Source organism: Schistocerca serialis, chromosome 4, assembly GCF_023864345.2.
Source record: "Schistocerca serialis cubense isolate TAMUIC-IGC-003099 chromosome 4, iqSchSeri2.2, whole genome shotgun sequence".
Taxonomy (NCBI): domain Eukaryota; kingdom Metazoa; phylum Arthropoda; class Insecta; order Orthoptera; family Acrididae; genus Schistocerca; species Schistocerca serialis.
In genome coordinates this window covers 834,716,324-834,739,106 of record NC_064641.1, presented here as the reverse complement: position 1 = coordinate 834,739,106, position 22,783 = coordinate 834,716,324, and the positions used below count along the sequence as shown (strand labels likewise).

At 38.6% G+C, this 22,783-nt stretch overlaps 1 protein-coding gene across 5 annotated transcripts in view; it reads left to right on the top strand.

Moving 5' to 3' along the window:
• LOC126473449 (uncharacterized protein KIAA0930 homolog) overlaps positions 1-22,783 on the top strand; it is a 113,414-nt gene that overhangs the window by 73,331 nt on the left and 17,300 nt on the right. For all 5 annotated transcript variants that reach the window (XM_050100506.1, XM_050100503.1, XM_050100505.1 and 2 more), the window contains one exon: positions 7,718-7,867. In XM_050100506.1, the coding sequence (XP_049956463.1) occupies positions 7,718-7,867 (150 nt within the window). The remainder of the gene's footprint in view (positions 1-7,717; positions 7,868-22,783) is intronic.

Genomic DNA, 22,783 nt, shown 5'->3' with positions numbered 1-22,783 from the left:
AAGTTCCATTCTGATGAATAGGTACGCCATGCAGTGCATGAGTGGTTGCGCGGACTACCAAAAGAATTTTTTTCTAAAGGAATTTATGCACTTTGTAAGCACTGGAGGACTTGGATTGAGCAGGGGGGAGATTATGTTGAAAAGTGATACAGCTTTGTACCACTTCTGCACAATAAATAATATTTAAAAAAATATTTAAGGTTTTCATTTGATTCAGCCTTGTAAATGGGAAGTTTCCAATCCTCATCAAGGGTAGTGAACTTCATATAAGCTATATAATGATGGACCCCATATTTCAGCAGACATCAGTTGTCAATAGAAAGATGTAACTAACAATTTAAGCACAAACAAGTGTTCTGAACTGCTTCATGAAATGCTTGGTAACTTTTCTTTGCCACTTGAAATGGTGAATTCATCTTGAAATTGAAGATCCTAAGTAACTGATGGGTGTTATAAGTATTGGTATCTGAAGTTTAGGTTGTTGGAAGACTTGGGTTGCTGACTGAATATTGCATATTTTGTTATGACTTGCAAACCTAAAAAAGAAGAATGGAAGGTTATGTACATTAAGCCTGTAAAAAGGAGCAGCAAATCTAAAAATAATGAACACATTTTGTTGTTTTTGTTCCCTGTGTCATCCACATGGTTTACTCTTTAGATCAAGAGACAGTGGGCAGCTCTCTTTGTTGTAGTTGGGTGTGGATTGGTTCTGAGGTAATGTGTATCATAGGCAGGACTTAATACTTATCTGTGGAGGCATAATTTCTTAATGGTTACATACCAGCATCATCATATCTGAATCTGTAGGATTTTGTTTGAGCTTCTTTGGTCATGCTAAAAGTGAATTGTACCAGTTATTTGAGTACTGGTTCAGTTTTTGCCCAAGTTTCATCAGTTGCAATAATACACTATGGAAATATGAGGAGCTCATTATCAAAGGTGGACAACTCCATTTTTCACAAAATGTAGATGTTAACTAACCCCAGCAGTACTTTTCAAGTTGTACCTTTTCAGGCTTCAAAAATGGACTGAAACATGTTGAAAATTAATGTGGATTGCAATGTGTGAACAAAATGCGAATGACTCCACCACATTTCTGCTTCATATTTGGCCAATTCTGGCAGCAGCCAATAAGATGATAGGAATGTCTCTCTGGCATTCCCATAGTTCAGTGTGCATCCGGTATGGCAGAACCTCTTTTTTTGTAAAACATATTTTCAGTCTTAACTTACGTTATAAATTTAACACAGTAAAATGCAGTCATGGAAGAGAAACTGCAGGTAATTCATGCTAAACAAGCAAGAAAGCTGCTAAGGGGTAAAGCAATTGGAAGGTGCTCAAATAACCCTTGGGTGTGCGACAAAACTGGAGAACTCCTAAACTTAAAAGATTCAGTACTTCACATGATATAGATCTGTATATGTTACTTTTTGGGCTCTCCTGCAAAAAAAAAAAAAAGGGGGGGGGGGGGAGAGAGAGAGAGAGAGAGAGAGAGAGAGAGAGAGAGAGAGAGAGAAGTTTAGCTGGCCATGTTTTATAATGAGCACCTCATATGTCACCTTCCTTTTCACAAAGTTATAGATAATGCATGTGTGTTCCCATCTCTCTCGCATCTGAATCTGATTAAGGTGATGTGACACTCATTTTACCAGTATCTTCTACATACCTGTACCCTTTCATAAGAATGCATCATCAGATATTAAGTACACAATGTAATTCTTATGTGCTGACTGTGGTTTGTTGTCCAACAATATATGAAGTCATGTAAATGATCATAATATGTAGCATTGTGTGATGGTGATTTCTCCTGAGAGATGAGGCATCCCTTCCACAGTCTTTTTGAAATGCAGTACTCCATCTTGCAGTTGTATGGGATGGTAGATCTGCATTACTAGAAGCTTTCTGCATAACATGATAGTTCCTTTTCCCTTTTTTTTTCTTTCTTATAAAGCTCAAAACATGATTTATCATAGTGTTACCCCTTCACTAACACAGCTTTCTTAACTGCTGAACACTGTTTTCTTCTTTTATGCCTTAAAAATGTAATTTGGTACAAAAATAAAAACAGGCACAATTATAATTCTTGTTTCTTGTCTTCTTTTCTCTCTCTCTCTCTCTCTCTCTCTCTCTCTCTCTCTCTCTCTCTTTCTGCTCTCTGTCTTTCTCTCAACCCTCCCCTTCTCGCTTCCCTCTTCTTTGCTCTTCATTATTTATTGGTGTGGTAGGCTGCTCTTTACTGATTTGATTGTACAGTACTGTATTGAACTCGCAAAGGTCTGTGTGAGGGGTTGTATGTGCATCATGTGTTGAAGTATGATGCATTTTAACAAATTCAAACTAACATCAGACTTGTGCCACTTTCTTGTCCTGTATGTATGAATGAGCTAGATGGTAACTATAGTAAGTGGAAGATCTAATCTGTGATAAAAAAACACCTGAAATGCTATAACATCATCATCAAACCTGAGTGTCTTTATGGACAATGAAGCACTTGGCTATGGACTCTGAAGCACTCACATTGTACACTGAAGTACTGAAAGAGAGAACCTGAGGAAATCCAAAATAGGGAACAGAAAGTAATCAGTGAAATTATAGGTACAAAATGCATTAAAGAAGAAAAAATTCCTTTTCTTCCATTTGTGTTATGAGAGCACAGAATTCTGCAGCTTAGAACCTAACTGTCTTTTTGAAATTTATTTACAAAGCATTAGTTCCATACATGGAATTATTAAGTTCACCTTGAAACAACAGAAAGCTTTGTGTATTCCTTAATTAGATTCAGTTGGCAGTGAAAATAGGTAGATGTCCAGGCAATTCTGTTTACCATAGGCGTATGAAGAATGAATTGAAAAATGTGCGCCATAATGTGGTGGTGTAGTTATTCCTTGGCTACAGTGGGGTGGGGGTTAAAGGCAGTATTTGGTATGCCTGCTTTTTTGTGTTTTGATTTTCTTAGCAGTCCCCTGCTTTTCTGTGTAGCTGCTAATTACTTCCTCTTTGTGAGGATATATATTTCACAGCTTTATGATCTTTCTTAGTCCTCTGCCTTGCCCTTCCTCCTACCTGGTTATGCTGCTAATTGATTGTTGCCACCCCCCCCCCCCCCTCCCTGCTCCCTCCCCACTCATAAATACACTCTCACTCTCTCCTGTGTTTTCCCCCCTCTCAACAACACCTGCATTTGCTACATTTGTGCCCATACACAGGAGGACATTCAGACAATCTGCATCTCCTGACCATCCTACCTCTCTATAATTATTGCCATAAACTGTCCATTCCATGAATGTCATATTGTGCACATCATCACTTTAAAATCTCTAATTGGGACATAACCTAACACTGACTAATTATGTTGACAGCAGTTTGTTAACTGCCTTTTTTTATTTTCTCTTCCACAAAAGTTTGTGTCCTGAGAAAAACTATGTATGCTTTCAAAATTTGTCATGCTAAAGAAAAACACCATAAATTATCCTTTTGATATTTCATGCAAAGATTTCAGTTACACCCTCTATAGAATCCTACCTGCAAAACTTGTATGGCAGTAATGAATCTCTCTCTCTCTCTCTCTCTCTCTCTCTCTCTCTCTCTCTCTCTCTCTCTCTCTCTCTCTTACCCTCCCCCATGCATCAGTGAAGCTAGATTTCAGAAGGTTGCATTAACAGCTTCTATAAAGCAATAAATTGAGACTACACATATGATTGTGGGCGAAAGGGGGGGGGGGGTTGTGGGCGAAAGGGGGGGGGGGGGGGAGGAGGAGGAAGGACATAAAGTATGGAAGTATGGTGCCCATAAAAGATTAGTGAAGAGCCCAGTTCTATTCTTTGCTTTCATAAATAACCCACAAGAGATTTTAAATGTTTGTTCAAAACAATAAAGTTTACATGTGACATGAAAATAATAAGCAAGGTGCAAATTCAGCCATCCATCAAACTACAAAGGCAATGTCTGAACGTACATATAACTTGTTTACAGCAAATAGTTTGTCCTAATGCATTAAAATCTTGTATTGTACAATACAAAACAAAAATTGGTGACATACACACACATCAAAGCTACACATTAATTATTGCACGTAATAAAAGTAGGTATGAAAACTTGGGTTCATACGCTTCACTAACTCCGCAGGTTTTTTATTATACCTTGACTCAATGTGCTGCATTAGAAATCTGTGTGATTGTGTTAATCTGCAGACAAAAGGGATTACACTGCATACTTCCACTAGATGTGGTGTTGCCAAAATTACTCAGTAGACAGGCAAAATATTCATTCTGTAAAATTGAGCGATATATGAATTATGTTGAAAGCAGATAATTGGAAACGTTTTGTAGAGGTGTCTTCAAAGATCTTGTTGAAATTCTTACATTCACTTCACAACACAATTTCTCTGTAATAGCATTAGCAACTATTAGTAATTCCACCAGGTAAACAACACAAGGTACACATAATAATCTCCATGTACATATTAGTCCCTTTATTCAGATTCAGAACTGAATTCTATATTATGTTGCAAAAACTTAACTGTCCACACCATTGTGTAGAACTTTCGCAGTGCAACAAAAAATTTTATGTTCTGTGTAATTCAATATGTTGAATTTTACAACCTTTCCTAATTTTTTGTGGAATAAACGACTATAGGATATGCATCAGTGGACATGCTTTGAAAGCTGATCATACTGCATCTGTAGTGAGACTGTGTGTCATTACTATAGGACTAGGATGGCAGGCTGCCCTACTTCCATCTCATTGCTTATTATTCCTTTAACAAAACAAAAGGAAACTGATGGATCCCCCTCCACACTCACTCAAGTTGTGCAGTGATAAGTTCAGAACAACATTGCCACTGAACAGACTGCTTCTCAGTATATTTATTCCTTAGCGAAATTTGTTGTGAGTAATGTATCTCTATTTCCAACCAATATCTCAATACATACTATCAATACTAGGAATAAGAATAATCTACATAAAGACCTAAAATCATTTACCTTGCTCCAAAAAGGATTCCAATATTCAGGAACACACACTTTCAATAAATTGCCAGCGACCAATAAAAACTTGGTTTCAGATAAAGCATGGTTTCAACAGAGTTTGAAAGACTTTCTTTATTGGCAGCTCCTTCTACTCTATAGATGAATATCTTAACAGGGACTGGTAGACAAGTTAAAGTAAAAACGTCTATTAGGTTTCAGTGTCGACAGCTCTCGTTCGCAACAGTCAAGATTAAGTATTTTGTATACGATTAAATTTTCTAAAAGTGCGTAACAATGTTTCATTCTGACAGTACATTAATTCTGTAAATATTAGCACCCAGTTTACTGTAATGTGTATACCTATTTTGACAATCTGCTGACAAATGATCAGGGTAGTAAGTATTATATTCAGTTGTTTTATGTTATACTATCTGACACATGCCACCATACCCATGAGAATCATCTCATTTTTGGGTCCATGTACCGAAAACTGAATCTAATCCAATCTAATCTGAACATTGTCTGCAAAATTGGCAAGAGGAAATACAGTACTGGACTCCATGGTATTATATCAAAACGCTCAGCTATGAACACAAGTGGATCTTCATCTATCATGTCTAATAGCCTGGGGTATTTTGAATCATTCTGTAGATATGAACATGGGATCTGTGGAATATAATTTAGGTTGTATGGAAAAAAATGAAAAATGTATAAAGAATATTTTTTGTGTGAATGCATCACCAACAATGATAGTATGTGGTCCTTTGTGCAGAAAGTCTTTATCCATTAAATCTTACATAAGATTGTCGTCATCTGTACCTCCTACAGTTTCATACTGATTACAGTAAGATGAACTGTATTATGATGGTCATCTGAATGTGAACTACTTTCTTCGTCATCCTTTACATTTTGGGATAAAACAGCAATGGCAATATACCGTATTATCTACCTTCCAAAGCAGAAGTATTTTTCTGAATAGCTTTTGAATCTTTTCCTCAAAAATGTAAAATTTACTTTAGTGGTCAAATTCTTTGTTATTGAATTTTCACTCATAATTACAACATAATTAAAGTAAAATTTAAAAAATCTACATAATATGCCCATGTCATTTGCAAAGTTTATAGTTATGAACAACCAAATCTTTAGTAGGTCATTTGTGAAAGTGAAGAATAGAACTGGACTATTACTAAAGCTTTTAAGGATGCTATACTTTTTTTGCCCCATCATGTGTTTTGTTTCAGTTCTGTAGCAGATGCTGTTAGTGCAACCTTCTGAAATCTTAACTTCACCGCTACATGGAAGAGGCAGTTTCACCAGTGCCATGAAAGTTTTGCTAGTTATGGATTATATGATTAAAATCTTTGTAGAAAATAAAAACATGATGATTTTTGTTGTTTACCATTACCATATTGTATTCAAACTGTGCTTAGCATCTGATTTACATATTTTAGTTGATTTCCGATAGGTATTTGATTTAGTGACCAATAAATGTGTGCTCTATGATATACTTAGATAGGTCTTGCTTGCTCATGATGATATTGCTGATAGAAAAGCAGTTCCTGTATGATCAATAGGCTTTTTCTTTTTTCCTTCTTACTTGCTCTAAAGCTGCAGCTGACACTCTGCTCTTCCCCAGTTTACAGCTCAGAATTCTGGTCTATATTTTAATTCTTGAGTTGTAGCATAGCAAATGATGCTCAGTTTGTTTTAACCACCAGCAGAGGTTCCAATATATCACAAAAAAAGAGTGGAAAAAAGCCTTCCATTTTGTGTTACACAAGTTTGACAAACAGATCTTCTTTATAAGCAGATGATGTTATTACAGAAATTTAAATGGAATATTCATGGCATATGATGAAAACAGTGACATAAATACCTCCAAAAGTTCATTTAGAAGTTATTCAGACCATTCCACATCCAATGCCTAACAATAACTATTAAAGGCACTTTTACAGTGGATCAAGAGGGATAGTGTTAACTAAGAGTGAACAAATGAGAGTATAATAACTTCATTGGTGTCTCTGTATAACTTCCATTGTAGTTTGCACCTCATTTGTTCAATATAAAATGCAAGCAAAATTAATCTCAAGTACTTATGAAGTATAAAACTATGGACTGGTTTATGCTTATAACCACTCACCACAGTACTGAGGAAAAAACAGCTGTGCTGAAATGAATTGTCGTAGAAAATGGAAGTTTCTCATGTCATAAATCTGAGGTGATGGTGGATGCAAAATATGAATTTACCAATAATCCATAGGATTTCATGAGCAAGAATATCAGTGGTGATGCATCAGGAACATAAAAATAGTACTTACTATTCACAACTAATCTTTGTAACTCCTCCCCTTCCAAATAACAGAAACTGTGTTTTGCAGGTTTTTGAAGTCCTGTTAAACATTAAAAGTAGAGGAACCCTGTATCCACTGTAATTAGGTTTCTTTCACATTTTACGAAGAAATTGCATCAGGTACTCCATGTTTCTCAAATATTGCAAAAGTACAGAGTTTTAATGTAAAATTTGTCAACTTTATTACAAATTTGTGTAGATTTTTGTATGATTTGTACTTAATCATGGAATACTAAAGGATAGGGAAAAAAGAAGAAATACAATGAAAGTGTCATAAATATTTTCAAACATGATATTACTTATTATTTCTGTAATTTTGTCAGAGTAACATAAATGCAAAAAATGTAGTTCATTTATATTTTTGTTTTTAGAAATTACCTGGGTTCTCCTCTGTTTACAGAGTTAGATGATGGTGTGTACAATCCCTTGTGGACCATGCGTGGCTTTACTCAGACGTTCCATTTCTGGAAAGAAAGCCGGAGAGCACAATCTGTACCCCTAAATGCTTTCCTTACCTATATTACCTTGCCGTGGTGGAGCATAACTAAAGGTTTGTACTGTGTGCATCCACTTGAAGGTACAAGGTCTGACAAAAGAGAAACAAGACTGTCTTCCAGACTGGCAGAGCACAAGAACACTATAGTAATAAACTGCTCGACCACTGCTGCTGTGTATCTGGAAAGTTGGAATTTGTCACAGTGTATGCACCCAGTTTAAGGTTGAGAACCGATTTGGCTCTAATAAGTTATGACAAACAGTTCCATAGCAACGCAGGCAGTGTCATTTTCTTCATGTCAGACCTTATACTTGTAACGTCATTATTAGTTATACACAAAAATCATTTTAAAACTTGTTAGAATCAGTAAGATAAAAGTTTGCATTTGTAATTGCATTGCTACTTTACATAGAAAGCTGTCTCCAAAGCTCTTGACAGTGTCACTTTTATTCTTATCTTTGTATCACAGTAATTAACTATTTCTTAAAGTTTCATTTACCTAGTGGTTTCTCATGAAGAAAAAGCGGAGTCAAAGACACCACTATAACACACAAACATGCAATAGAATTTTTAATATTAACATAAGATTGATTCTTGCATAATAAGGAGACAAGGTACTGGCAGAAGTGAAGCTGTGAGGACGGGGCGTGAGTCATGGTTGGGTAGCTCAGATGGTAGAGCACTTGCCCATGAAAGGCAAAGGTCCTGAGTTCGAGTCTTGGTCTGGCCAATGTGCCAGGAAGTTTAATAAATACAATGTTTGACTGAACATTTCCCTCGCACAGTTTAATTCCAAGACTAGTTCCAGCACAAATTGAGTGGTGCATGGACTGAAAGTGAAAGAGAAAATCTACAATGACACCACTGCACTTAAGATTGACTAATTAGCAAAGCAGCTTTTCAGCAGTCTGTTATGACAACTAAGCTTAATTTCTCATATGATATTATAGAAGACTAGAAGGTACATGGAAACAACTGTTCCATAGTAATTATAATTACAAACAGACACATAATATAAAACCAGCACAGCAGTAAAGTTTGTTTCTACAATATCCAGTATGCAGATAAAAATCACATGGAAACAACATTATTTGTTCGAACTATATTCCACATCAATGACTTAAAGGTGCTTTAAGCATAACATATCCCAGCTGCATCATTAGTGGAACAATTCTGTGAGGCTTTTTATATTTTAAAATATTTATTGTAAAAGTCTCAGTTGGAATTAGTCACACTTGATAACTAGTTTTGAGCATATTTAATGTTAAACTTCAGAGCTAAAAATAGAATAAAATAAAACGTAATTAAATAACTATTACTTTGTACAGCACACAAATGCATGAACAAAATGGGGAACATATTGTTCATTATTGTAAAAACTTTAACTTAAAAATAATGTTGATACAATTTCAAAACACAAGACAAAACTCAACATGGAAAATGCCCACAAACATATCAGGAGAATTCTGAAGAGATCGTGTAGACATAAGAAACAAAAATGCAAGACAGATTTTGAATGTGAGTACATGAAAGGGATATACATCTACAGCTACAAAAGTACTCAGTGAGCCACCATTTGGTGCATGTAGAGGGTACCTTGTACCACTGCCAGTCATTTCCTTTCCTTCTCCACTCACAAATAGAGTGAGGGAAAAATGCCTGTCTGTATGCCTCCATACGAGCCATAATTTCCCTTAGCTTATTTTCATGGTCCTTAAGCAAAATGTACAATGGTGGCAGTAGAATCATTCTGCAGTAAACTTCAAATGCTGGTTCTCTAAATTTTCTCAATTGTGTTTCATGAAAAGAAAGTCATCTTCCTTCCAGGGCTTCCCATTTGAATTCACAAAGCACCTCCATAACACTTGCATGTCGATGGAACCTACAGGTAATAAATCTGGCTGACTGCCTCTGAACTGTTTTGATGTCTTCCTTTACTCCACCATGCTAAGAATCCTAAACACTCAAGCATTGCTGATACTGAAGAATGGCTCACACTAATGTTCTGTACGTGATCTCTTTTGTAGGTGAGCTACACTTCTGCAAAATTCTCACAATAAACCTAAGTTGATCATTTGCCTTCCTGATTACCCTCCATATGTGCTCGTTTCATTTCATACTGCTTTGTAGCATTGTACCTACATATTTAATCAAAGTGATTGTGTCAAACACCACACTACTAATGCCGTATTTGAACATTACAGGATTTTTTTTTCACTAATCTTCATTAATTTACATTTTTCTACATTTAGAGCAAGCTGCCATTCATCACACCAACTAGAAATTTTGTCTATGTTGTCTTTTATCCTCCCAGTCACTCATTATTAATACCCTTCCTATACACCACAGCATCATCATCAGGAGCAGCAGTAGCAGCAGCTCACCCTCTCAGATCATTTACGTATACGGGGAATAAGGGCAGCCCTATTACGCTTCCCTAGGGTGTGGGGTGCTCCTGATGATACCCTTGTCTCTGATGAACACTTGCTATTTAGGACAACATATTGGGTTCTTGGGGTTTGACCATCACTCGCTACAAGTAAAAATTAGGCCAAACCCAAGAAACAGAAAAGAACAATGCGGAACATATTTTTAAGACAAGACCCATAGTACTTGAAAATAAACAAAGACAAAATTATTGATGAAATTAATCAAAAAACAACAGAAAATTGGATAGACATTGCGAAGACAGTTGAGAAGGCAAAGCCTTGGAGACAACCTTCATGGAATCACAAACTTAGATGATGGAACGCAACTTACGACCTAGTCAGGTCATTGAATGAAGAATCCAGACTTGGGAGATGCTTAGCTGTAATAGAACAACACTAACAGTGCTGGATTTCCATGAAGCCCAGAAAAAAATCGTTGAAACATACTGGAAAAGTCAAAATGACCTACAGCAAAAGTGGTCTAAATAAAATAAAGGAATCTTCAGGTTTTCACGGCGCAAAGACTGCTCCATTAAGTTTCGGGAATGCAGCCGCATAAATTCTGCTTCTTCTTCTATTATTTCAGCTGTATACCTTTCAGCCATCTTCAGAGAGAGCCGTACGACTGACGTTCCAGCGTTCGCTCCGTCCTTTTAAACTCGCGGACCGCGCCACTGCGCATGCGGCCACAGATAAACAAGCACCAGTGATGTTGATCGGCGGCAAAGACGTAACATATGCATGAGTAACGTCTGTGGCTGCACATTTGATCCATGCTGGGAGGTCGATGTATTACTGGGAGCTGAACTGTAGCGACGTCTTTGTAAGTTCAATATTGAAAGTGCCGGATTCCATGATTTATCTAATGTGAAACCGCTGTCTCTATTAATTAAATTCTTCGCCAAGTGGATTTCAATGGCCTCTTTTACTACGGAGTCCCAGAAAGATGAAACAGAAGTCAGAATTTCGACATTTTCATATACCATAGAGTGACCAGAATCAATACAATGCTCTGCCACAGCCGATTTACTGGGTTGTAAGAGCCGAGTGTACCTGCGATGTTCCATACACCTCTCTTGGACTGTACGATTCGTTTGTCCGATATATGAAAGGCCACATTCACATGGTATCTTGTAAACTCCAGGCTTGCGGAGTAGTAAGTCATCTTTAACAGAACCCAGGAGTGCAGCCGTCTTCGCCGGTGGACGAAAAATCACTTTTACTTTATGTTTAGTGAGGATCCGTCCTATTTTGGATGAAAGGCTTCCCACATACAGCAGGACAGCCATGGATTTAAATGTTTCCTCGTCATCTTCTGTATTCCTTACGGACACCTTAGGTTTTATTTGTAGTGCCTTACGTATCTGTTGTGGAGAATACCCGTTGTCCTCAAAAACTCTCTTCAGATGTAAAAGTTCGTCTTTTAAACTACTTTCATCAGATATGACATGTGCTCGGTGTACCAAAGTTCTTAGAAGACTACTCATCTGCGAAGGATGGTGACATCTATTTGCATGTAAATATAAGTCCGTATGGGTCGGTTTCCGATATACTGCATGGCCCAGAGTGCCATCTTCTTTGCGCTGAACCAAGACATCTAAAAATGGAAGACATCCCTCCTTTTCCACTTCCATTGTAAACTGAATTTGTCCATGTATGGAATTCAGATGGTTTAAGAAGTCCTGCAATTTGTCCTCGCCATGGGGCCACACTACAAAGGTGTCGTCAACGTACCTCCAAAAAAACTGTAGGCTTCAAACTAGCAGACTCCAGGGCCTTCTCCTCGAAATCCTCCATAAATAAATTGGCCACCAAGGGTGACAAAGGACTACCCATGGCAACACCGTCAGTCTGTTCAAAAAAGTTGTTATTAAATAAAAAGTTTGTGGAGGTCATCATATGGTGAAACAAAGCTAAAATCTCCTTATCAAAACTTCTTCCTATGAGATCTAAAGATTCAGAGAGAGGTACCTTAGTAAATAGCGACACTACATCAAAGCTCACTAATAGATCAGAGGTGTTCAGTTTCAAAGATTTTAATTTGCCAAAGAAATCTGCATAATTCCTTATATGATGATCACATTTTCCCACAAGCGGCCTCAATAGTGACACCAGGTGCTTGGCACAATCATAGTTGGGAGAACCAATATTGCTCACGATAGGACATAGAGGAACATCTTTCTTATGGATCTTTGGGAGACCATAAAGCCTTAGAGGCACTGCACCCACAAAGAAGAGAGGACTGCACTACGTATGCTCCGCCAAGATACCGAAACGGTGGTTCCCCCTGCTGATAAAGGTAATGCCACTGTTTTAATGTCACGTGACGACTACCATGATAAGATATACAGCTTACTCAATTATAGTATGTACCGGAAGATCAGTAAGGACCCAACCAACAAGGTGGTAAGGAAGACGGCGTCGCTTTTGAATGCCCCCCCATTTCCACCGGAAGTCATACGAAGACTAAAACCAAGTGGTGCAGTGCCTCTAAGGCTTTATGGACTCCCAAAGATCCATAAGAAAGATGTTCCTCTATGTCCTATCGTGAGCAATATTGGTTCTCCCAACTATGATTGTGCCAAGCACCTGGTGTCACTATTGAGACCGCTTGTGGGAAAATGTGATCATCATATAAGGAATTCTGCAGATTTCTTTGGCAAATTAAAATCTTTGAAACTGAACACCACTGATCTATTAGTGAGCTTTGATGTAGTGTCGCTATTTACTAAGGTACCTCTCTCTGAATCTTTAGATCTCATAGGAAAAAGTTTTGATAAGGAGATTTTAGCTTTGTTTCACCATGTGATGACCTCCACAAACTTTTTATTTAATAACGACTTTTTTGAACAGACTGACGGTGTTGCCATGGGTAGTCCTTTGTCACCCTTGGTGGCCAATTTATTTATGGAGGATTTCGAGGAGAAGGCCCTGGAGTTGCTAGTTTGAAGCCTACAGTTTTTTTGGAGGTACGTTGACGACACCTTCGTAGTGTGGCCCCATGGCGAGGACAAATTGCAGGACTTCTTAAACCATCTGAATTCCATACATGGACAAATTCAGTTTACAATGGAAGTGGAAAAGGAGGGATGTCTTCCATTTTTGGATGTCTTGCTTCGGCGCAAAGAAGATGGCACTCTGGGCCATGGAGTATATCGGAAACCGACCCATACGGACTTATATTTACATGCAAATAGCTGTCACCATCCTTCGCAGACGAGTAGTGTTCTAAGAACTTTGGTACACCGAGCACACATCATATCTGATGAAAGTAGTTTAAAAGACGAACTTTTACATCTGAAGAGAGTTTTTGAGGACAACGGGTATTCTCCACAACAGATACGTAAGGCACTACAAATAAAACCTAAGGTGTCTGTAAGAAATGAAGAAGATGACGAGGAAACATTTAAATCCATGGCTGTCCTGCCGTATGTGGGAAGCCTTTCATCCAAAATAGGACGGATCCTCACTAAACATAAAGTAAAAGTGATTTTTCGTCCACCGGCGAAGACGGCTGCACTCCTGGGTTCTGTTAAAGATGACTTACTACTCCGCAAGCCTGGAGTTTACAAGATACCATGTGAATGTGGCCTTTCATATATCGGACAAACGAATCGTACAGTCCAAGAGAGGTGTAAGGAACATCGCAGGTACACTCTTACAACCCAGTAAATCGGCTGTGGCAGAGCATTGTATTGATTCTGGTCACTCTATGGTATATGAAAATGTCGAAATTCTGACTTCTGTTTCATCTTTCTGGGACTCCGTAGTAAAAGAGGCCATTGAAATTCGCTTGGAGAAGAATTTAATTAATAGAGACAGCGGTTTCACATTAGATAAATCATGGAATCCGGCACTTTCAATATTGAACTAACAAAGATGTTGCTACAGTTCAGCTCCCAGTAATACATCGACCTCCCAGCATGGATCGAATGCGCAGCCACAGACGTTACTCATGCATATGTTACGTCTTTGCCACCGATCAACATCACTGGCGCCTTGTTTATCTGTGGCCGCTTGCGCAGTGGCGCGGTCCGCGAGTTTAAAAGGATGGAGCGAGCGCTGGAGCGTCAGTCGTACGTCTCTCTCTGAAGATGGCTAAAAGGTATACAGCTGAAATATTAGAAGAAGAAGCAGAATTTATGCGGCTGCATTCCCGAAACTTAATGGAGCAAAATCAAGGAAGTCTTCAAATTGAATAACATGAGAAACTTCTAAAAAATATTCAGAGAAAATATAAAGGCTTATCAGCCTCCAAATATCTCTTACAAGAACAAATGGCTCTCTAGAAACATATACTAAAGAAAACATCAAAATACTTTAAAAAAATTCTTTGATAAACTCTTCAGTTATGAGAAACCTAAACACAAAATTAAAGCTCCTTAATACAATACCAAATCCAAGCTTCCTACACTCACAGAGTTATAGGAGATTGTAAAATAACAGAGGCTCAGGGGAATATGTCTTTATCACTGAGTCTGCAAACTCATAGAAAAAAAAATTACAAAAAAATTCATAACATTCTCACAGAATATGGATTACAGAGAAAATCCACACATGTGGAAATGCGCATTGATCCACCAACTGTATGAAAAGGGTAACAAGATAGGCTTCTGATAATTAAACAGGGACATCATTATTACCTATCACTTACCAAATTCTATCCAAGGCATTACTCAACATATTAGAATCACAATCTGATATAAAGATAGGTGAGTACCAGGCAGGTTTCAGAAAAGGAAGATCATATAGTGAACAGATTTGGAATCTGTGGGCACTCTTGAAGCTCAGACAAGCAGACAACAGTGTAGTCACATTTGTGGACCTAAAGAATACCTACAACACCGTAGACAGACATACCCTCTTTGACACACTAGAAGAATACGGAACTGCCAGAAAAACTAGAACACTCATTCAACACAACAATGGACAAGGAGCACTGGAACACATATATAAAGTCTCTGCCAGAACAGCACTACAGATATGATAAGAGAAATTGCTGTATATGGAAAGAGAAAACAACATATCATGCACACAAAATACAGAAAGATTAGAAGAATGGAAAAATTCAAGTATCTAGGGGAATACATGCAAATAGGAGGCTCAAACAAGACATCCAACATAGAGAGAACAGAAAAACTTCAGAAAGCGTACAAACTCACATGGCTGCACCACAATAAAAGAAATACGCCAAGAAAGGCCAAACTGAGGCACTATAATAAAGCTGTACTGCAAGAGGCACTTTAAGCATCAACAACTACTACACTCAGAGCATCAGGTATCACTGAGACAGAAAAAAATAGAATGTAACATCCTCAGAATTTTTTTTGGATGAATACACAGAAAAGGCATATGGGTAAAAGACCAATCAAAGAATTATACTAACTCACACAGGCAGACTCACAGATGTGATCAGAAAACTCCAACAAACACTCTGTGGACACATGCATAAAGTGAACAACAACAACAACAACAACAACAACAACAATAGAATTACAAAGATGATTTTTGGAGTAGTAAACAGCTCAATCAAAAAATCAATTGGCTTCAAAAAATAGATGACCAAAAACAAGCAGGAATCAATAGGAGAATTATAAATGAAAGAAGCAAATTCAGCAACGAAATTATGAATGTGAAATTTGAAGTAAAAGACAGGAAGAAAACAGGGAAAATGTGGACAGAACAAAGGGAACAGGAACACAACCAAAGAATGAAGAGATTTTGGAAAGAGAAAAAGGAGGAAGAAAAGAGAAGAAATTGAATAATCATGTAAAATTAATGTTCAAACATAATAATATACTTTTTCAATTGATAACATCAATTGAAAATATTTAACATTCTTAAAATTGTACCTGATTAATTATGAATTGTGAAAAGTAAATAATTCTTTAAAAAGAATATAGTCATAAGCAGTAAAATAAAAGTAACAGCACCATAGTACACTTGTAACAACATTCCATATCATCCAGTTTTTTACCAAACCAATTTTCCATCACATAGTCACATGTATCAGGGGTAATGGCTAGAGAAAAATCACTGATACTATGTGGTATTGGAATGTAACAAAGATATTGCCTGAAAGATGTGATATAATTAATTTAAAACTAAGAAGCAATGTAGATATTGTACCTAACACTGATACATGATACATCTTGTTAAACTAAGTATTTAAATTAAAATATTGATCTAAAACATCGAATGCACATGTTTTTCACTAGAGGGCATCTGAGTTGTGTTTTCTGCTAGCATGCACTGAGCTCAGTCTGCTTACAGCCTCACTGCCAACAAGTGCAGTGGGGCTGCTGAAGTCATCCCATGCTGAGTGACTCTGTAGCAAACCTGGAGAGTTGCTGCTGACTAGACTGTCTGAGTATTTGTCAAAATTGTTGAAGTCACTCTGGAGATTGAGTGTTTTGTCTGGTTCTTTTAGATGATGTCCCAATATTTCGAGTTGTTCTAAATGTTCAAAAAAATGTCCCATGGACCTACCTAGTGTTTACTTTCAATTAGATGATCTCCAAGTGCTCTCTTATTATTTTGTAGTGAAATGTGCTTGTTAAATCAGATTCCAATAATTCTACCAATTCGGCCTATATACTGTTTATGGTGGTTGTTGCATTTGATGCACTAATTGTAAAACTTGATTTATTTGTATCTTGTTTTAGTTTAAAATGAAGAGTTTAAATTCTGTGAAAGGCTAGTCTTAAGTGTGTTTTCTGAAACTGTTGCCATATTGCATCTGACATCTGACACCCTTTGTATTCTGTAGACATGTAAATAGATTTTTGCACTTGATGTTCCTTTCTTAACACTTAGTGTGTGTCTTGCGCAATATTATGGCACTTGCAGCAAGTGAGAATGTACAACAGACATAATATTACATCGCGCGAGCTATGATGATTTTCTGCGGTCTCAAATGCATTTCTACGGCCCCTGAATCATCTATGAGGTCTGGAGGCTTCGTAGATGACAGTAGCAGTATCATTTGAACAACTCATCCTTTTTGAAACCTTTATCACCCTTTCTTGTTTCATAGACCTTAGGCGATGATAGCGTTCTCTCCGTTTCATCAATTTTTTGCGCTTTTCTGTTGATGTTTTTGTTAAAATGTGCAGTGAAGAAGAGAAATGTTCAGAGAAAATGATTTTGAAAGACCCCAACGAGTCTGTAGATGATGAAAATGAGGTATTTGATGATGATTCAGGTTGCACATCATCTGAAAATTTTAGTAATTCTACTTTTTTGAAGATGAGTTGCTGCATAGTTATCATGGATTCTCCTTCAGGTACATTAGGAAATGAAAGCGGGTGTAAGAGTCCAGTGAATATAATGTTGGACTGTGCATTTCTCCATCTTTCAATGTACATTACACTGTCCTCTACTAATAATGAAAAAGTTGCTTTGATCTTGTGTCTTTTCTCTTTCCTTAGCTGTAAATTGACTGTAAAAGAAATGTAAACAGGAAGATCATGTGTTTCTTTACGTACTTGACTGAAAGATTGCATGTTTCCATACATATTTGACAGAAAGATCACGTGTTTCCTTACATATTTGAATACTAGAATTACTTTTCTATTTTTTCAGCAATAATTACTGTTAAACTAAAGTTTCATCTGTGTATTCAAGATTTAACACTAGCAATAGCAAAATATGTGTATTTAAAGTAGAAAGTCTAATAAGCCTGAAAATGTTTTGAAATTCCAACTACATATTTACACACACACACAAATTATAACTTTAAAAAGAAATTGTAGATATTTTAGCCGGCTCACAGGCAATGGCAGCTACTTAAGACTAACACTGTAAGTATTAATGTAATAGTACTGCCCTTTCCATGTACTCTATTTTAATTTCTGGAAACATTTTAGTGACTATTTCAGTCATGTAACCATTACGTAACAGCAAATTGCTTAAGAATGGCTTTTTAATTTTCTTATCCTGCTCACTGAATGGTAGCTTAAGTAATCCATTAATTAAGGAACTAAAATATGCCATCTTGTGTATAGTTGGATACCATGATGTTGTAGTCATAATGAGATGTGTGTAAGTAGGTTTCCTGTTAATGCTTGAAATATATGGACACCACTTGAAAGAACCAGAAGAAATAGTCAGTCTGCTGTGAGACTTCATGAATTTTTGCAACATACTCAGATGCCCCAGCCAACAGCAACTCTCCAGCTTTGCTACAGCACTATTCCACAGATGATCATCTTAGCAGCCTGCTGCACATGCTGGCAACGTGGCCGAAGGCAGATTGAGCCCGGTGTGCACAGGTGGAAGACAAACCTCAGATGCCCTCTGGTGGAAACTGCGTGCACTGTGTTTTAGATCAATGTTTTACTGTAAATACATATTTTAACAAGATGTATCATGTGTGTGTTAGGTGCATTATATAAATTACTTATTAGTTTTAAATTAATTGTATTACATCTTTTAGACAATGTCTTTGTTATTTTTTTAATACTGCACATTTCCTCATCTCCCCCACCCCCACCCCCTCCTCCATCCTTCCTCTCACCTTCCTCTGTCATCCATGACAAATGGACCTGTATGATGGAAATGCAAGATGCCACAGAATGCTGTCACAAGTGTTCTATGGTGGTGTTTCTTTTATTTTGTGTTCCTTAGAAAGAATTTTTACTTTCCACAACTCATGATTAAACAGGCACAACTTTAATAATAATTTTAAATATTTTCAGTCATTATTGTTTATTGAAATAATTATTTCTTAATGTCTTATTATATTTACTTTCAAATCTGAAGATGATCATTAAATGTGGTTGGAAGTAGTTATGAAGTGCGACTAATTACAGCTGAGTCCTTTAGAATAAATGTTAAAAAAGAATTATACAGTTGCGGCATTGGTCATTAAGATATGTGATCCATTATTAAACTCTGTGACTGTACACATGAGCTGTCTAATACAATATGGCTGTCATCATCAACCCAGAACGTAGGGAGTGGAATGGTCTCATGTTGCTGAGGTTCGACTGCAGCAAGTAGTGACCTTGGCTGGGATGGGTAGTGGAGATACAAAACAGGCATGGGGTAGGGAGGGGGAAGGAAAGCAGTATAGGAGTGAGGGAAGATGCAGTAATGCTGCCTGTGGGGATGTGGAGGGACATACCAGAGCCAGGGACAGAGGTACTGAGTGCAGCATTGAAAGGCTGTGCTGCCGCAAGGGAGTGGGAAGGAAGAGGAGAGTGGTGCTAGGAAGGGGGGTGGGGTGAGAAGAGTAAGCAAAGTGGGGGGAAAGGACTATGGAGGCAAACTTGGGAGGTAAGGGGCAGGACAGATGTCTGAGACTCGAGTAGGACTGTGGACTTGTGAAAAGTGAGGAGGGAAACAGAGAAGGGAGAAAAACTGCTGGAATGGGGGGGGGGGGGGGGGGGGGGAGGGGGGGGTGGATAGAAGATATCCAACTCTAGAGCGGGAGCAGGCAAGGGCAGTGTATTGCGTGGCTTGCCCAGAAACTGTGTGGTCCAGTTATTATCTTCATCTACATCAGTATTCTGCAAACCACCATGAGGTGCATTGCAGAGGGGATGTTCCATTGTACCAATTACTAGGGTTTCTTTCTGATCCATTTGATTATGGAGCATGGAAAGAATGATTTATTGAATGCCTCTGTGAGTGCCATAATTATTCTAATCTTATCCTCACAATCCCTGTGTAAGCAATATGAGGGGCTATAGTATATGCCTAGAGTCATTATTTAGACCAGTTCTTGAAAGTTTGTAACAGACATTCTCGGTATTCTGTACATCTATCTTCAAGAGTCTTCCATTTCAGTACCTCAGTGACACACTACCATGGATGAAATGAATCTGGGACCATTTGTGCTACACTTCTCTGTATATGTTCAATCCCCAATTAATCCTATTTGTTACAGGTAACACACACTTGAGCAATATTCTAGAACCAGTGACATGTGTGATTTGTAAGGAATTTCCTTTGTAGACTGATTGCACTTCCCCTGTATACCACCAATAAACTAAAGTTTACAAGGTTGGTTTGAAAAGTCCTCGGAATTACCACAAGAGGTCAGCACTAGCGCAATGAGCTGTTCATGTGATATTCATTGGACTGTTGCCTGTAAAGACTGTAGTGCTCTATTGTTGTTCCCGCTTAGTGATTTGCTAAGATGCAAAAAATCAAGATCTGAGCAGTGATTAAGTACTTTGTAAAGAAAGGTATCAAAGCAAAGGACATTCATGCCAATTTCCAGAATACAGTGGGGGACTCTGCTCCTTCATATTCAACTGTTTCCAAGCAGTCAAATGAATTTAAATTTGGTTGGGAGAACTGAGAAGTTTGGCCAAGATGTGTCACGACTTCAAAAATCATTTCAGAAGTGCACAAAATGGTCATGGAGGATCACCGATTAAAAGTGCATGAAATTGCTCATGCTTAACAGATATCATCTGAAAGTGTATATCACATTTTAACTGAAGAATTAGAAATTAAAAAATTATCTGCAAAATGGGTGCCACGACTCTTGACGCTGGATCAAAAACGCATGAGAATGTACATATGGGAACAATGTCTGGCCCGGTTTAGGAGAAATGAACAAGATTTTTTGTGCCAGTTTGTGACCAAAGATGAAAGTTGGGTGTACTACTAGCCCCAGAGACAAAATAACAGTCAAAGCAGTGGAAATATGCTGATTTTTCTGCCACCAAAGAAAGCAAAGACAATTCCTTCAGCGAGAAAGGTCATAGCATCCATGTTCTGGGATGCGAAGGGAATTCTGTTTATAGGTTACCTCCCCACTGGGAAAACAATTACTGGAGAATGCCATGCTAACCTCCTGGACAAATTGCAACAAAAGATACATGAAAGAAGGCCAGATTTAGCAAGGAAGAAAGTCATCTTCCATCAAGACAATGCATGCCCACACACGTGCCGTCACCATAGCAGAATTATAGGAACTAAGGTATGAATTGTTGCCACACCCACCTTATGCACCTGATACGGCTCCATCAGACTTCCATCTCTTTCCAAAACTGAAAATTTTTCGTGGTGGACGAAGATTCACATGAAACGGAGAATTGTTAGCAGGACTTGACAACTATTTTGCAGGCCTGGAGGAAACTCATTTTCAAGATAGGATAACGGCACTGGAATATCATTGGACCAAGTGAATTAATCTACAAGGAGACTACACCAAAAAATAAAAAAAAGTTTCAGTGATGTAAGTACTTTTTTTTCTATTCCATTCTGAGAACTTTTCAAACCACCCGCGTACTACCTGCTTTATCCATGGGATCATTCCATTTCATATCCCGACAAAGTGTTACACACAGGTATTCATTTGCATGAGCTGGCCAATTGCAGCAGTGACCTGTTGATATTATAGCCATAGGATACAACATTTTGTTTTGTTTTGTGAAGTGCACAATTCTATATTTCTGAACATTTAAAGCAAGTTGCCAGTCTTTGCACCACTTTAAAATCTGATCAAGAAATGACTGAATATTTACGCAGCTTCTGTCAGATAGTACTTCATTATAGATAACTGCATATCTGCAAAAAGCCTGATGTTACTATTAATGTTGTGTGCAAGATCATTAATATACACTCCTGGAAATGGAAAAAAGAACACATTGACACCGGTGTGTCAGACCCACCATACTTGCTCCGGACACTGCGAGAGGGCTGTACAAGCAATGATCACACGCACGGCACAGCGGACACACCAGGAACCGCGGTGTTGGCCGTTGAATGGCGCTAGCTGCGCAGCATTTGTGCACCACCACCGTCAGTGTCAGCCAGTTTGCCGTGGCATACGGAGCTCCATCGCAGTCTTGAACACTGGTAGCATGCCGCGACAGCGTGGACGTGAACCGTATGTGCAGTTGACGGACTTTGAGCGAGGGCGTATAGTGGGCATGCGGGAGGCCGGGTGGACGTACCGCCGAATTGCTCAACACGTGGGGCGTGAGGTCTCCACAGTACATCGATGTTGTCGCCAGTGGTCGGCGGAAGGTGCACGTGCCCGTCGACCTGGGACCGGACCGCAGCGACACACGGATGCACGCCAAGACCGTAGGATCCTACGCAGTGCCGTAGGGGACCGCACCGCCACTTCCCAGCAAATTAGGGACACTGTTGCTCCTGGGGTATCGGCGAGGACCATTCGCAACCGTCTCCATGAAGCTGGGCTACGGTCCCGCACACCGTTAGGCCGTCTTCCGCTCACGCCCCAACATCGTGCAGCCCGCCTCCAGTGGTGTCGCGACAGGCGTGAATGGAGGGACAAATGGAGACGTGTCGTCTTCAGCGATGAGAGTCGCTTCTGCCTTGGTGCCAATGATGGTCGTATGCGTGTTTGGCGCCGTGCAGGTGAGCGCCACAATCAGGACTGCATACGACCGAGGCACACAGGGCCAACACCCGGCATCATGGTGTGGGGAGCGATCTCCTACACTGGCCGTACACCACTGGTGATCGTCGAGGGGACACTGAATAGTGCACGGTACATCCAAACCGTCATCGAACCCATCGTTCTACCATTCCTAGACCGGCAAGGGAACTTGCT